The 17974-nt window shown below is 34.0% G+C and overlaps 1 protein-coding gene across 1 annotated transcript in view; it reads right to left on the bottom strand.

Annotated features, from left to right (window-relative positions):
* The window catches only part of LOC149797354 (scavenger receptor cysteine-rich domain-containing protein DMBT1-like), a 147087-nt gene extending 135770 nt beyond the window's left edge, over positions 1 to 11317 (bottom strand). Inside the window, exons 1-2 of the mRNA XM_089962114.1 lie at positions 11150 to 11317; positions 7406 to 7559 (exon numbers count right to left, since the gene is read on the bottom strand). Coding sequence (XP_089818240.1) covers positions 7406 to 7425 — 20 coding nt within the window. The 5' untranslated portion in view covers positions 7426 to 7559; positions 11150 to 11317. The remainder of the gene's footprint in view (positions 1 to 7405; positions 7560 to 11149) is intronic.
* Between the last annotated feature and the right edge of the window lie 6657 nt (positions 11318 to 17974).

Raw genomic sequence — 17974 nt, 5'->3', positions numbered from 1 at the left:
ATCACTGACTCACGACTCTTAGTGCATTTGAAACAGACAACTCTCCATTAACAAATATGTTGACAATTGCGTAGGTTGGTGGCGGGCACTTAGGGGGCAGGGGCCAGTTTTTATGTACAAATTTAATGCCGCACTAAGAGACCTAATATAAAAAATCATTAAAAAAAATCAAATACACAAGTGAGGTCAAAAAGGTCCATACTTTTAGATACCTATATTAAAACAAAGCATAAGAATATTATCCACTTGACCAGAGAAGTCAATGGCAGTTCATATCAAGAAGAAGTTTATGCACCTCAACCCCTATTTTATACATGCACTTTTCACATCCGACGGCCATTTTTGACAGTATGTGGTGCTCACAGTGCAAACGCATGCCCTTTCACTGGATGAAAATTTTGCAAAACATTGTCTACTAAATAGCTTGATCAATTCAGAATAGCTGTCATCCAAGCCGTTTTTGAGATATTCTACTTGCCTTGAAACCACATGTCTACTGCTCTGGGAGGCTAGCTCTTCTTCTTAGCCGACTATTGGTATTTCACTATCGACATACTGCAGAACAACTATGGAAGGTGTACATGCCTGTCATCAATTTCAAAACAACACAAGCCAGAAACACCAAGTTCACAAATATATCCACATCTATAAATAGTAAACAATAATAGCTGAAAAGGTCACATCATAGCCTTACGTTAAGAAATTTGCGAAACTGGACCCTGCCACCTTAGTCATTAGATCTAGGTTTGTTGACGCTTTCGATGCTCGCGCAGTACAAAAGTGGATACATGTGACACAGATATAATCAGCGTCACATTAAGAAAAGTCAACCAGTGTGTGCTTTGATTACATGCATAAGCTTTATGGTTAAGTCTAGTTTTCCGCTCCTTCACATAATGATTAACAACATCAGCCGAACGAATACTGCGAATCGAGCTGAATCTCATATCAATGACACATCTCAATATTAAAGACTTTATATGTAAAGAGGGCGTGCTTTAAAATGATATTATTAGCAATCAACTGTAAAAGCCCTCCCAATGAATAATTACAACTACTCACGACCAATGTCGAGAACGTTGAAGATACCAAACAAAACTACTCCATATCTAAGGATAGTCCAAACTCTTTTACTAAAACTATATAACCACGCATGTGATATGCGAAGTCGCCACCACGGTAACAGGTTTTCTCTAACTGCGTTCAGCGAATGTTATTATTACCAATCGCAACAACTCTCTGTACGCCATTATGGAGACGCAGATATGGGGACTGCACAGAAGAACTCTGCTAAACCCCATGGTATCCATCTTGTAAGCGATGGATGATGATCCAATTTTCTGCATTAAATAGTATCTCATTATCCTTTAAGGAAGTATTAGCAAATTGACGTATCACCAGACTGCTGCTCACTAATAAATTGCCTTGAATATCGATACGTCAACATAATTTAAGAGCTGGATCAAAGCTTCTCTACACGCAGACGAAAGTTTGTTATGCTGACTAGTACCCTGAGGGAATAGTTCTGGCTGGAAATAAAACACTGCTACTCCGCCTTGATATAACCATTTCGCATGAGCGCGTTAAATATTACGAAGATTCGCATTCATATTGTCACAGCCTAAAGCAGAAGTACTTTTTAAATGGTCACAAACATTCACGAGTGATTAGACAAAATGATTGATATGTACTGTATTTTAAATAAGTATCTGGATCTTAACCGCTGGAACGTGATCAATCTCAGAGGAAGGGGGTGGGGGATGAGTAGTATGCAGTTCTCTCACGGAATAAGCGATAGCCAGAAATTTTAGCACTCTGAAAATGTTGCCCTCTGTAATTTGTTTACATAATAATATAACTAGTTATGCTAAATAGTTAAATATAGATCACAATCAGGACAACCGCGTATTATAATAACGGCAGCAGCAACATTATCATCAAAAATTATTATCATCAGGGACATGTATAACATGTGGAAAATTACATAATATAGGCTATTATAATTATTATAGCCACCTGAGATGGACATATATAGCGTTCCTTGTCTTTCAATTTTTCACATTCTTTTAATTTTCTGATTATTGTCAAACCTAAGGGATAAAATATCTGATTATATATATATATATATATATATATATATATATACATATACATATACATCAATGTTACACTAGCTGGCTTAAAATCAAAGCTATTATCCCACCGCACCACCTTTTAGTTTTTCTTTTCTTTATAGAATCCACACAATAAATGCGTTCTCTATCATGACCAAACTTCTGTATTATAACTAATTTACCCTTGACAGGAGAAAATATGCTACTGATAAAGAGGTAAAAAATTCAAAGATTATGATTGTGTCTTAACACTACCAGCTTAACTATTATTTTCATAGTGACTAAGATGAGCCTTTAAACAGTCCCATCACTCAAGTATAGATGCAATTATGTACTCTCTTCTCTTCTCTCCTCTCTCTCTCTCTCTCTCTCTCTCTCTCTCTCTCTCTCTCTCTCTGTGTGTGCATCATTTGCAAAATTACTTTCCATTAAATCCATCATGCCGGATTGTAAATATTTGGTTTTGGAGGAGGGGTATTTTTATGAATTATTTGAGGTGCAGTAATTATTGTTATGCAGTTCACCAGTTAACATTAATTTAAATGTACTGTGGTTCATCCATTCCACATTCAACTCCAGAAGAGATGATTAAATTGATTAAAATTAAATATCCAACATATCAGCAGTTAAAGCCAGCCCGACTTAATTGCTATAGTTTGTTCCTAATTAGCTCTGTCAGTCGTTGTCATTTAAAATTTAAATTTGCGGTTATTACTATCGTTTGCGTGTATTTACGACGATTACAGAAGAACCCGTGTTGATAAACTGATTAACTGCTGTCTAGTTAATGGGTCCGAAGTATAGTAAAGTAGGATAGTTTACATTTATCGCTTTCATTACTTGTCTCTATTTATTACATAATCCACTCAGTATTACACACACACACGCACGCGCGCGTTTTGTTTAATGCTTGTAGGCTGGTTTAGTATGACAAATCTTTGAACCTCATTGATTTCTCCTATCTCGCTGAAACGTGTTCAAATCCTGGACGAAGTGGGTGATTGACTTTACACACTTCTATAACGTATACAGATAACTCGATCTATTCAGAAAGATGCCCAATTAAGAAATTTAAGTATATCCCTTGCTCTATAAGGCGCTCTAAACAGAATCCAAATTTCCACACTTGTTTGTTCCATCACGCATTATTTTGCAAAGGCCTTTCAATGTTATTCAAGTATTCCCATCAGCAGGGTATATGTAATATATTTATTTAATTAAACAAAATTAAGTACTCATTTAATGTGTGCCATTTTGAAATTTGTATTAGTATTATGGAGTTGTCATTCTCCATAAATCTCAGGAAAAGTTTAATATGTCCTTAATTAAATTACTATATAACTTTTCAGCCTAAAACTAGCTAAACTGTATATGGATGTGAATGATGTCAGATATGTTATAGTATGTTTCTGTTAAGACAATTTGTTTTTTAACAGTCGAGTTGAATCCAGTTACATGTTGCACGCATTAAACGACGAGACAGGTGCCTGTTTTATAATCCAGTGCGATTGTTATTATCGAGGACAGATTCACGTAGGAATGTGAGTATTAAAAATCTTGTACAAAAGCAGAGCTTGCTGTGTAATGAGGTCAGCCCATTTGCATGAATGCGTAGTTTATATCACTATGTTCACACTTAGATGTGTCTCGCGCATTACAGGGTTCAACTATTGTGCTTTTCACTGCTACGGGGAGTCGTAGATCTCCGTGGGGTTGTTTGAACCGGATACAGTAGTCGATTTTGGCATGGTGACGCTGGTTAAAGGGTCAGCTGTGTAATGGGTTGTCAGGTTGCCAAGGAATGATTCAGCGGGTGGGGGAACTGAACTACACGAAATCAGTCCTCAACCATGCAGGATCGGAAGTATTTGTGATCATCTTCAAAATGCCACAAGATACCACCATCTTATAGGTTGATTGAATATATATTAGGTTTTCTACCTAAACATTCAATGTTATTGTATGTGTCACAAATATAATGCACCTTCATAATTGCTGATGAACAACACATTGATCATATTTGTTAAAAGAATCATGCATTGGTCATAATTGCTGCTAAATCCGTCCATGTGTTTGTGCAGAAATATGCCAAGTTTTTCGTCTTTCTATGTGTATGTCACTGTTTTATTTGTAACTCTAACTCCGTCTAAACAAACTGAGGGGTGGTATTCATATCGGCATCACGTTGCACTAGGATATGTAACTGACAATACAAGTTTCGAATCTTGGATGAATCCAGTACGATGTGGGTGAGGATGAAGTGTGCGCACACAAATGAAAGTGTTTCTGACGACTTAAAGCTCTACTTGTTTCACGCTGAATTTTATCAGGGAACAATTTGATATACCCTACTTCATTACCGATCTGTAATAACAATTCGCCTTTCTTTTGCAGAATGTCTACAGGAAGTTTTCATGTAGGCTCATCAGAAAGTATTTTTTATATTTTTCATTACATAGCCTCAATATTTCTTTTATATAGTTGATTTTAATTACTGTATAGCTATTTGTTGTGTAATTATTTATATTCCATTAATCCAGGGAACGCTTTACGAAACTGGACTTAATTACGAAACATTTTCTAATAATATTACTCCAGATTGTGGATACATAACTGAATAATAATGGCAATAGTTGATGTTTAAATGAATGTTCACAGGGTTCCTTAGGAAATATTTTGGATTTCACATAGTTTTGATATACTCTTACTCACTTGTTCTCTTAAGAAAAGCTAGTTTGATGAATGTTTGGATACAACCTTTACATTACGTCTGCACAGAGTGTCATCAAAAGACAAATTTATACAGAAGTCATAATTTACTGCTCCACCCAGACATGTATAGAGAATTATGTGTTTAGAATTCCTTTTGATCAATGCATTATTACTGTTACACCGAATGTTTTATGCATGCATTATTACTGCTTCAAGCTGGACCGTCACCAGTGTCCCTGAGGGAGCAATTATGAAAACTGTTCTTCATTAATATTTCCTCGGGAAATAGATAATCTTTCTCCATGATAAGTTTAATGAGACACAACATTGGAATAAATACATAAACTTACTTCACAGAGTTTGATGTATTGTATATACTGGCATGCACATTGATGCAAACTAATACGAGATTAATGTTTTCGGTATGGTGCACGGATGAATGGATATATGGGTTTGGAGAAAATATATTCCAATGAAATTAAACCAGTTAGTTTAAAAAATAAATTGAAAATATAACACATCTCATTGAAGTAGACTAACTGTATTATATTTTCTTGCTAAAAGTCAATTTCGTCCAATAAATCGTGTTATCCATCAGATGTACCCTAGCTGGTGTAAAATCAAAGCTATTATCCCACCCCACCACCGTTCCATTTGTTTTAGTATATAGAATCCATTCAATCAATGCGTTGTCTTTAGGTGACGTTTAAGTAATTCCAGCTGATGGACTCTTGGAAAGTAACATTCACATGAAGATATTGCAGATTAGACAAGTCTGTCTTTACAGCTGTATGTCCTTGCTTTTTATTACGTTCCGCGTATGTAATTCGTTCATGACCGCCTTTGCAAACGCATGGGAGTCATAAATGTGCTAGTGTCTCCGGATAATCTCTAAATGTTTGCCGGACCAGCATGGTCTGTTTTTACGAAAGGGATACATTACTGTTTCACTTAGCTTATTCAGGAAATTAATATTACGAGTTTAAATAGAACGTTCTGGACTTTTATAGTTGTTTTAAAAGGTGAGTAAAGTCACTACGTAATCAAAGCTTTACAAGAAGTTTTCATATTCACTTGTCCTTCAGGAAATTTTTCATATACATTCTACATTCCTAATCCTTGATCAAAAATAAATTATTCTGTTAAGTCTGAGATTATGTCAATATTCACTGCTGCGCATGACGTATTCACAGATTCGTGATAGAAATTAATGCGATGCTGTTTTATAAATATTTTTTATTCAGGAAATATGAGTGTGCGCTGAAGAGATAAGTGTGTTTACTGCATTATTTGTTATCTTATCGGATATATTATATCACGTCGCAAACGCAATGGAAGTGACTGCTTGGTGATTGCTTTTCGTGCATTTTTAGAACAGTTTCCAATTAGATATTTAAGAATTTGATTGATGTTTGCGTTGGGGACAATACTGTGAACTTACTCTCATGTTAATGTTTGATAACTGCATAATTACCTTTAATGTTTACAAAGTATCCTAAAATAATTATTTAATTATTTAGCTATCGACATGGATATATTTCAGTGGTTTAAAAATAGCTAAATAATATTGGTAGTACAGGAAGTAATAAGAAGATGCCAAGCACTTCCTTTGCAAAAGAACCGTTTTTCACATGATGTTACCACAGAGAATTTAATTTGATATATTCAGGATACAGGTATTGTTTCTCTTGCCCTAGTAAATGCCGTGTTGGTGTTCGAACTGTTTCGTCTTAAATTTTCTTAGATTTTCCATCGTTAACTAAAATTACAAACTACTTATAACTTTCTCCCCAAAGAAAATATGACCTAAATTATGACAATTATTTTGTTACTTTTAAATGCATATAGCAAACACGCAAAATCCAAACCGTAAACAAACCTTGACGTACTCATACGGGCATATTTCATTATACATAATTAAGTGTTGGTTTTAGTGCGCATACAAAGTTTCCTTGTGAACTTGAGCTATAAACACTCAGTGGAGAATATTACCGAACTCTTTTGTGGATAGGTTTTTTATTTTGTTTTCCTTCTTTCTTTGTTACGTATTAAGTCAAATTGTTATTAAGGTTACAAATGTTAAGAATTTACTTTTACATTTAATGACATAGTTCCGAAGATATTTAGAATAACTTTGTAAACTGTTTTACCATATTATATTAATTGTGTTTAATTTTGTTTAACCCATGCGAAACACGTGCATTGTTATCAAAATATATGGAATTAAGAAAGAACCCTGACAGTACTGTACTCTCTCTCTCTCCAAAAATAATTGCATTTGCTGTCAACCAAATTTGCAAAATGCTTCATCCTTATTCAAACATTTGCATCAGTTGCGATATGTTTATTCAGTATATAAATCATCACTAAGCAAAGAGCTTTTTGGGTAAGTAGTTAATAATGTTATTCTGCGTAGTTCGTCCTAGTTCGGAAGTTGAAGCAGGGCACAAGTTATCTTAAAACACACATGTTCTGGTTCGATTAAGGGATAATATTTATTTTATTTAATGACTTGCGAATTCGCATTTAAATTTTTTTCTGTGTAGTCTTACAGATAAAGACGATGAATTTTGAATTACCCTTTGTCAAAGCCAGACATTCTGCAGATAACGTTGGCTGTGTTTCCACCAATGCTAACCAGAGTTCCCCATTTTCCATCTGAACCTAGAATTTCAACTCTTCCCTCATGAGCGCCTCGTCGACCTACAAGGCGAGCATTTTTAACTACTGCGTCTGAAATTAAATGAAATCGTGCATGTTGTCTGAAACCTGATTTCATTATACTGAAAGTAGGTTGTATAGACGATTTGGATCATAACATATTAGAGGTGCCTGCTTACTTTGTTAATAACACGTCTTATGATCCATTCTACTATTACATTGCTTGTTTCTCCTATTTTGATAAACATTGAAAAGTAGATTCTGATCCGTTAGACAGAGGGAAAGGTGTATGCAACTGACTGCGAAAATGTCGGAATGATTTAATGTAAAATACAAATACACATCGGATTACAGAAATGCTTTTTTGTTTTCGTGCTGCTATTCATATTTAAATTACATTGTGTACTTAACTGTTGTCTATGATTTTAAGCTGTATTTCAGATCATGTATGTTTGTAAACAGAATGTTTTTATTGTAAGTTGAGTTAATGGCCAGACCTGTTTACAATTAGACCACGTTTCTTATTTGGAGTGCATCACATCTAATACGAGATAGGTCAATTGAAATGTCTATAAATAGGAATTTGATAAACAAATAATTAATTCCTGTTTTAAATCAGTCTCTGGGAATCAATTTGTAATCAGAGTGAGTTGACAGTTGTGTTGTTGACAACATATGTAAATCGAAAGAAACTATTTATTTAAAAAATAAGTTGTAATTACTACAGTGGTAATTGACTTTTGGATTGATATGTTACTTTCAATTTTTGTGAACTCATTCAAAGACAGTCTGATTACATCATTTTCTCGATACTCTCGACTAGCTGAATTCTTTTGGAACATTCTGCAATTGATAACTTTTTGACTTTTTGACATTTAGGATTATCTGCAATTTAATTTACAATATTGTAATTATGCTTTGAATTATCATTGTGTAGTAAAGGAAAATAAATTGCTGTCTGATTTATTCAAGTTTTAGGTTTCAGTTTCTTCCAGTCGCATATTTTAACTTATAGAGTCGTAACATAATTAAGTGTCTCGTCCGGGATCTGACCTTTTTTTTAGAAACATTGATATTTTCATTGATCCTAGTAAATAACTTAACTTCACACATTTAAAAAAATATTTAATTAAACCAGCAAGAATTCACAACGTCATCTAATGGTGAGAACTTTGTTACAAATCGTACCATAAGGTATATAGTCTCTAAAATAGGATGAGCTTACCAGTGACCCTTCTGAAGCGAAATAATCTTTACTAAAGCAAGTCTGTATCTGGTTTTGATAGAATATGAAATGGATTTTACAGCTAAAACAAATCAGCTGGAACTGGCATTAACAGTGATCCAACTTCAAAAGGAAATTATGGAAATGCTAATTCAGGGAGGGAAAAAGGAGAAGCTGATACACAGGGAGAGAGAGAAAAGACCAGAGGGAAATACGAAAAGAGGTGTAGAGAGAGAGAGAGAGAGAGATGCCGATGATGAGAGAAAAAAAGGGAAATACAATATAGAATCCTTTCTCTCTTCGATTAGAATGCATACAACGAACAGTAAAAAGAGAACTAACTGTGAGCAATATGAAACAGAGATGATGTTTGCTAAATAAAATGCCGAGAAATACTTAATGAAAAATGAAACTAAGTGAGTCTATAAATAATCAGCAGGTGTTTGAGCGGCATTATCCAACATTTAGGCCATTTGCTCATCAAGATAGGTCTTGAAAGCACTATGCAATTACTGAAATCTTCACCTAATATAAGTTAACTGAGTTTATCATAATCTTTATCAACCTTCTTGGCTGAGCTCCACCTAGCAAATAAATCTTCTTTTCCCATTGCAAATTCGACATCTGTTTATCCAGTATTTTTGTTCAATTCCCACACCTTTGAAATATGCCTTATGTGCAAACTCATAATCTTTCAAGATCAATTTTTTAACTATATTACACAGAACTTCATTGCACTGACAATGGAGACCTCCCGAACTTTTCCAGTGAGTACATTTTATAATAACTAAGCCGAATGCTCCATTGTGCATTTCAAGTTATCAGCAAGTTTCTCAAAGTCAAGAAATTTTTTATCAACTTCTTTTTCCTAAAATTGGTACTAACGTAATATGTCCAATGACATCAAATATTGAAATTTTGTATCTGTCTCTCTCTCTCTTTCTCCCTCTGCCTTTCCATAATTTATTTCTGAAGCTGAAACTTCTTTAATGATATTTCCATCTGGAATTTTAACTATAAGTCTTTCAATTTCCTATCACAACCAGATACAGACTTACTGAAACCAAACCGATAGAATCCAAACATGTATTTTCCAGCAAATACTAAAACAAAATATTATTTTTCTCTTTCTTTGTTAAAAAAGCTTTCGTTTCAGAGACACCATAATGCATAGAAGCTGAAGCAACTCTTCCTTTTTCATAGACTAAAACCCTTAATGGATATTTTTACAACAAATATCTCCACTTTAGACGATAATGTAAACGCGTGCCAGTTTTGCTAAAGATTTCTCAAATACATTGAAATCAAAAATGTTTACCGGAGGTAGCGAAAATTCCGAAACAACGTGAATTTATATTATTCTCATAAAGGTTTCAGCGAAATTGTGATCCCGGACAAGCCCCCAATTTCTGCTGAGACTGTATTGTCTTAACCTAAGTAAAAGAAAGAGGCTAGAACGACATGTTTATTAAAACCAACACATAAATGTATTTCTCCTAGTTAAAAAGTGAACATTAAGAGAAAGTGACAGTATTTTTTATTAAATTAAAAATCATCCTTGGTGCTCGATCACAATTCTAAACGTACAGTGTTCCGATTGAATTCCAACATTGTACATGCTGCTGTACCAGTATTCTTGGATGAGTTGATCTACCAAGAGGCTTGATGTATCACAACGATATAAGCCAGAATGTATTTAAAAGAATTATCAAATTTTAATATTGTCTAAAATGAAATAAGCACTTTGTACTTCGAATGTATATTTGAATAAATATTTCCTCTCAAATTATATCTGAGCACAACAGTAAATAATTAGGTGACTGAATTTAATCGAGAAATTACAAATTACAGGCCCAAGACCCTTATATAAAATCAAAAGTACTAATGAAAATCCCCAGGATGATGGCCTAATGTTTGCTACCAAAACAGTCTAAATTTATAAATAACGTTAGATCTTGAAAACAAATATTGGTAAACAAGCTATGTATAACTTACAAACATGACACAAAGCAAATACTCACAAAACTCTATCCTCAATCATATAAAAGCTCCATAACACACAATATAATACGCATAACAATCTCTTTATCTAAGTTATTTGTTTCAAAACGAAAAGACCTTAGATTGTATCCGAGCTAAATCCTATTATTAATTTATCGTTGTCTCTTGGAGTTGGTGATATATGCTGGCTTTTGACAAATTGTTACTAAGTTCATTTGTGAGCGTGCGATCAGAGTAATGAGTTACAGATGTAAAACAGCTATTTTTTTCATACTGATATTAGGTGTGTATTCATTTGCCTGATTTATGTGTGTACATATTGCTCTATGTTATATGCAATACTGTAATATCATCCTGTTAAATTATGCATATACAAAGTCGTAACAAAATTGTACAATGTAGGTCTTTTCTAAAACGACATAATAGCATTTCTTACCGCTTCCGCAAGCTACACCTGCAGCTGTACCATAACTTTGGCAGAATTCTGTCTCATTAGTAAAGGGACATTGATCAAGATGTGTTTCAGTTCCACTACATCCAAGGTCATCAAGCCAAAGTGGTCCAGATCCGGCGCCAAAATAATTCCTTCGGTATGCATTTGCAGAACTGTAAAAGTAATTTTCTAGAGACGAAGAGATGGCACATACCGCATTGTCGCCTTCTTGTATAAATGTTCTTACTGAAAGTACCCTATATTCCTCTAATTGAACCCGCAGTTCTACCAGAATCCCCTTTGGACCAAAACTTAAATGTTGTGGAGTCAATTCCTAATACCGAAACAAATTACGATCCCAAATTTCAATTTTACGCTGAAAATTACACTCTATAAACATAAAAGGAGTTCGGAATTTGAAATATATTTTAGCTTCTGAATTGCTGATACATGCTGGAGCAGATTGTTTACTGTCAAGAGGTGATGTATAAATCTTATTTGTGAGACAGAGACGCGGAAAATGTCTCAAGGGCACGTGAGGTTAAACCAATACTTGGGAAGCGCGCCGACACAGGTTAGGGGTCATACTTTAAGGTTTGGCCTTTTTTGCATTATAAAAGAGCCAGCTCAAAAGAAATATTTTAGTAGCTAAATGCTTGTTGGCAAGCTATGTGAGAAAGATTATAGGTATCTTCTTAGTATCTAACTGTGATTGAAGCTTTTTATTTGCATCTTTGATTATCAGTTGACTTTGTTGTTTGTTTGCTTATTTAAATATCAGGGCTTTTTTAACCAGGTATATCGACTTGCTTCTTGATACTTTGCCGACGGATAGAGCAGTATTCTTAAAATCAAATTCATATAACTGGCTCTTGAACTGTGAACAATACGAACAATACGAAGCATTAAACTTTATGGAAATAGAAGATCTCAAATGGGTAATGATTTAATATTGAATTTATGAAACGAGTTGAATAATGTCCAGCTTTTGCGACCTTTGGCGAGCAAAAGCTGGACATTATTTAACGAGTTTCATAAATGTAATATTAAATCATTACCCATTTGAGATTCTTTTTATTTCAGTAGTAATTATTTTGATAGGAAGAAGGATGAATAATTTGGTTCATTCATACAGACGCTATACCTTTATATGTTGTGCGTAAAAAATAGTCCTAAACAGTTAAAATAGTAAAAGCAGAATATACATTTTTGCAAACAATACATCTAAGAATATGTCCAATACGTGTGGTGTTACATTGCTTTATGCAGTGTACAGTACCGGTTTGGGTTGGCCTACACAACCCAGTGCCACTATTTACCATGAAATTCTACATCACATTGTTGCGACATTTTTGTGAAGAAAAGATTACTGTATGCAGAAATACACATATTTACTGCAATGTATTTGTGACCGGATATTTGCAGTTTTGGCTTGGAACATTAGACTGTACAGAAGACATAAACAAATCTCTTTTTGAATCGGACTTATGGTTGGATAAAGTTCTATCAGTTGGGGAGACCGGTTTACGTCTACATTTTTCTGTGAACAAGGGTGAGTTTATTTACTTCTGTTAGTTCGCATTTAAACCACGCTTATATATAGGGTGGATTCCATGCTACCGATATACCACCCCTTCTGAGAAATAGCCGTATTTCTTTTCATGTCTTGGGTTTTTTGCCATTTTTCATGTAATCATATGTTATACATGACAAAACAAACTGGTAAATTGACCATATTGAAACAGACGATACGATTTTTCCCCAATTCCCTAGCGCGAGTCGAATCAACAAATGGCGGCCAAAAATGTTCAAAAACTTCCGGAAGACGGGTGTTAAAAAAGATTTTCCTACGATCTCAGCCAATCGATAACGAAGATACTGCACACTAATTTCATGGGCTTATTTGGACCAATCAGAATCACATAAAGTGATGTGTTGACATGTTATAATATCAAAAATATGAAACTGCACATACTATAGGTAAAGTGTACCGGCTATGTGATAATATCATTTATAACAATAATAGACTTATCGTAAAGGAATGAATGTATTTTATTCCTCACTGATTCCTTGTGACAGGGACAGTATGTGGATCAACTGTATTTATTCATCTGACGGGATGTGATTTTCGGAAAGAAAGTATGCTGTTTTAAGGTAATTGTTTATTTAATGTATTTAAAAGAAACAACATAACTTTCTGCACTCTTACAGAAACATACCTGATGTTCAGTTATAATTATATTTTCTCGCTTTCTCATGTGTTACATAAATTCTTGCAAAAAAAAAATTTCTTCAAATCTATGAAAACTTCAATACACCAAAATTCTCTCAAAACCGATGACTATGCAATAATATTGCATTTGCTGAAAAAAATACTCCGATTACTATTATCACGTAACATTTATCACAAAAATGGTTTGCATCATTGCGACGTTGCACAAGACCAACGACAAATGTGTCAAGTCAATATGTAATGAGTATATTATTTAATATATATTCATTTTACATAATACGTATGAAACTCACTGAATGATATAATAATTAGGCCACTGCAAGTAGAGCTTGGCATAAAAAAAAAAATATTTAACACGTTGTATGAATTGCGCATCAAAAATGAATGCTCATGTAAGACACCTATTTATTGTCGTATAGAAAAGTTAACTACCCAGTTTATACAACATTTGCATGGCGGTTTATGATTGTGGTGTAATTGGTAGATGGCGTGTGTAACAGAGATTCATAGGTTACCTCAGGTTTCTCAGATCATTTTTACTAAAAGAAAAAGGATCCAAGAAAGTATCCGCCTAACCCTAAATTCATATAACATTACATTTTTATCAAATCTGTTATCGCGCAAACATCCTGGCTGTTTTCAAAACTTGTCGGCAATGTCTCTTCGTTTGCTTTTTATGTTTCGTTTATGTGGCTGAACCAAATTATTGCCAGAGCATCATATTATTATATAATTAATGTAAATCACATTCGATTTATTTTGATGAAATCAATGTTCTACAGGACTGACATTTAAATTATATGATAAGCAATCATCGAATTTTTACTAATATGTAAAATAATGGAAATATCTCCAGTTTACTAGTAGGATAACGCATATTGTTATATTAAATAACAATAGAAATAATGAGGACTTTGCATAGCGCCTAATATTTAGAAGCTCTAAGCGTTTTACAACATTATACAACACCTATAAGATAAAAAACATATATAATGATATGATTACAAAAAACCACCATGAAATTAGAAAACATTAAACACATGCTGAAACTATTTAAGATAGGAAATATTATTAGGTCTTTAAGTTTGTTCTTGCAGTCGAAATAAGTGAGTTCTAAGAGTACTCTTGAACGGGATCAATGTGTCTTTGTGTCTAAGTTCAGTGCGCAATTCATTCCATGTTGCTGGACCCTGGTATGCAAAAGAACATAGTCCATATGACTTCGTTTTCATAGTAGGAATAATGAGTATACCACTGTCAGAAGAGGAGCGTAGGTATCTTGCTGGTGTATACACATGGATGAGGTCGGATAGGTATATTGGACTGGATTCCGTCAGTGAAACGTAGCACAGAGAACAAAGTTTTGTTTGATTCTGGAAAGAATGGATAGTAGTGGAGGGTACAGAGCAGCGGGGGAGGTGTGATCTGATCGTGGTACTCTAAGTATCATCCGAGCAGCTGTGTTTTGAACTTTTTGAAATTTCTGGAGTAGATATTGAGATGAACCAGACATAATTGAATTACAATAGTCCAGTCTTGAAAGTACTAATGAACACACAAACGTTTTAGTGGCATCAACTGAAAGATATTTGCGGATGGAGCTGATGAGTCTCAGCTCAAGATATGCAGCCTTGCATATGTTTATGATGTGTTGGGGCAGTGTGAGAGTACTGTCCAGAGTAACACCTAGGTTTCGTACTGACTGTGTGAATTTAATGTTGGTGTTGCTGATATTTATTGTTTGAGGTAAAGGATGTGAATGAGAAAGTCTTTGTGCTGTGATCAGAATGGCCTCATTTGTATCATCATTCATCTACAGCTTACATGTCATCCATGATTTCACATCAGAAATGTACCTCTCTACACCTTGGATGGTAGCATCAACTTCAGTTGGGTGGCTAGATTTGTATATTTGGGTGTCATCAGCGTACAATTGGTGAGACACTGGATGATGATCTATGACACATAAGAGCGGATGATTGTATAGAATGAACAGAACAGGTCCAAGAGCAAACCCTTGTGGAACACCACAGCATAGATTAACTGGACTGGAGTGTATTCCATTTGCAAACACAATTTGTGTCCGGTTGACCAAGCAGGACTTGAACCACACTAAGGCTGTATCATGAATGCCAAATACATGCTGGAGACGGTGAAGTAATATATCATGGTCTATTGTGTCAAATACTGCAGACAAATCAAGGAGGGTGAGGACTGTAATCTTTTCGGTATCCAAAGCAGAGAGAATGTTATGAACTACTTTTAGAAGAGTAGTCTCAGTGCTGTGATAAGGGCGACATGCAATTGTAAATTGCTAAAAATGATGTTTGAATTCAGAAGAGATATAAGCTGGGTTAGAACATCCTTTTCTAAGATTTTTTATATGAATGGGAGATTAGAAGCTGGGCGGTAGTTTTTTTTAATCGTTATGGTCGAGTGTTAATTTCTTCAGCAGAGACTTTACAATGGCAGTTTTTAAAAATGATGGGAATTCCCCGGATGAGAGAGAGTTATTAATATAACTATAACAAAGTAGTTCGTCCGATAGCGATTGTGTTATTGTATTATGGTATGTACAAATGTACTAGTACATGTTGAAGGAACGTAGAAGTATGCAAACATTATCAGTAACAAGGAGGTCATCTTGATAGCAGTCACATTCATTTGGTTTTCTATTTTTTAAAATCAGTTCAGATAACTTCTTTCAAGCTCATCAATATTTAAAAACTCAAGAGGCATCATAAAATTGATAATGTATTTTGAATAGTTTGATCGTTTCATAAATTAACAAAAAGTTTGCTTCAATTTTGATATTGAATGATGCGAAAACTGTTGGTACTTATTTTATGGATACGGTTAGCCACATTTAAAATTGACATTTATATTATTTAAAGAAAAATTGAATTTCTTCAAATCACTACATTAAATCTCACAAAACGAACTCAATTTTTACTAGGCACTTTTGAAATGTTTTGTCTACAAAAACGATATTCTGGTATTTTTGTTAATGAACAGTCAAGAAACCCGAACGTTTCAAAACTCGTTCTCTCACTGTATCAGTATGATCAAAAGCTTGTATTCCTTCTCAGTTAGAAGGTGTCTAATATGTTGTTAAAATACAAGTTATATTATTATGTATCCTTGAAGTCGTGCCAAAGAGGACTGTTTGCATCTTAACGTGACATAAGGGTGTCTGCCAATATAAAGGTAATACATAAAGATTGTATATTCCGTTTTTGTTCCAAGGTTTCCTATAAGTTTCGTCAGCCAGTATTAGTTTTTTATGCAGTATAAATCGCACTGAATTCTTGGATTAAACGATCTCTTATATGTTCATGCAGTAAACAGATTAGAAAAATTGCGATGTTGAAGGAATACTTAAAGCTTCTATCCATTGTAAAGAAAGTAACAACAACTGTAATTAAGAGAGATACTATATGCAAACTATTTCGAGTCAGAATAAGATTTAATTAGCCTGAATACTATGTAACAGTTGTTTTAGTGCAACTGATTAAATAATGCATCTAATATTGATGTAAGCATTTACAGAATCTTTCTCTTGTGATAATGTCTGAAAATTTAATGTACATTAATCACGTGCAGAGACATATGTAGGTACATGCATTTTCTTTGGAAAACGCTACAAATATTAGCATTTTAGTACGAATTAGGAAAAAATACTTATAGTATGCAGAAGGTGATACGCAAGAGCACCACAGAGCAAAACTATTTTAAAGCAATACATGACGAACTATTTTTAGCATAAGGAATAATAATGTCTCAAGCACGCACATTTGAGTAACAGCTATCTAAAACTAAATTATTGGAACAATGCTCGTATAAATGGTCATTTGTTGGTTTCTGAAGTAACTAGTGCATTTTGTGTCAGAATGTAAACTATTCACCTGTTGAAAATGTAGCACTGATACAGACAACTTCATGATAGTGAACATTACTCTCCCAACCCCAACCCCACTTAATTGATTGAAATTGAATAAAAGAATAATTTTTATTTAAATGTTCCTGCATCTGTCCAACGTTTATGCTCAAAATGACTTTCAGCAGGAAATGGGTTTTGATAGATTACTGTGCCATTTTACAAAATGCAAGAAGTCAACCGACTTATGCATGTTAACATTCAATGGTGGATATTATTTCACATTCAGATGGTTAATAGTCCAGGCCTTCGGTTGTTTTCATAAAAGACTTCCGTGGTAGATTCCAGTATGTATATTTAAAAAAAAAAAAAAAAAATTAAAAACGTTTGTTTTATATAGTAGAGTTTAGGAGTGCGGGTAATTTTCGTAGACTAAAATATTGAATATTGTATATGAAATAAAATGATGAGTGGTAGGATAGAATTAAAATAATCAAAGCAGTAGGGGTCTAGTTTATTGGTTGTTAGAAATGTCACTAGGGCGGGTTCATTGTCTTCATAAAATTAGTCAAACAATATGTGGTAGGTTGTTGTCTATTAAAAAGGTTCGTGGGATGGATGGTTTCACCATTTTAAAATCATCTAGGTCAAAACAACTCCGCTTTAACAGTGAGTCATACGTAAAAAGAAATAGGAACAATGTGCCGCATTCATAACA

This window comes from Sinohyriopsis cumingii, chromosome 6, assembly GCF_028554795.1.
Source record: "Sinohyriopsis cumingii isolate HCF-2022 chromosome 6, ASM2855479v2, whole genome shotgun sequence".
NCBI lineage: Eukaryota > Metazoa > Mollusca > Bivalvia > Unionida > Unionidae > Sinohyriopsis > Sinohyriopsis cumingii.
Note: the sequence above shows the minus strand (reverse complement) of the source record. Positions and strands in the feature narration are given on the sequence as shown.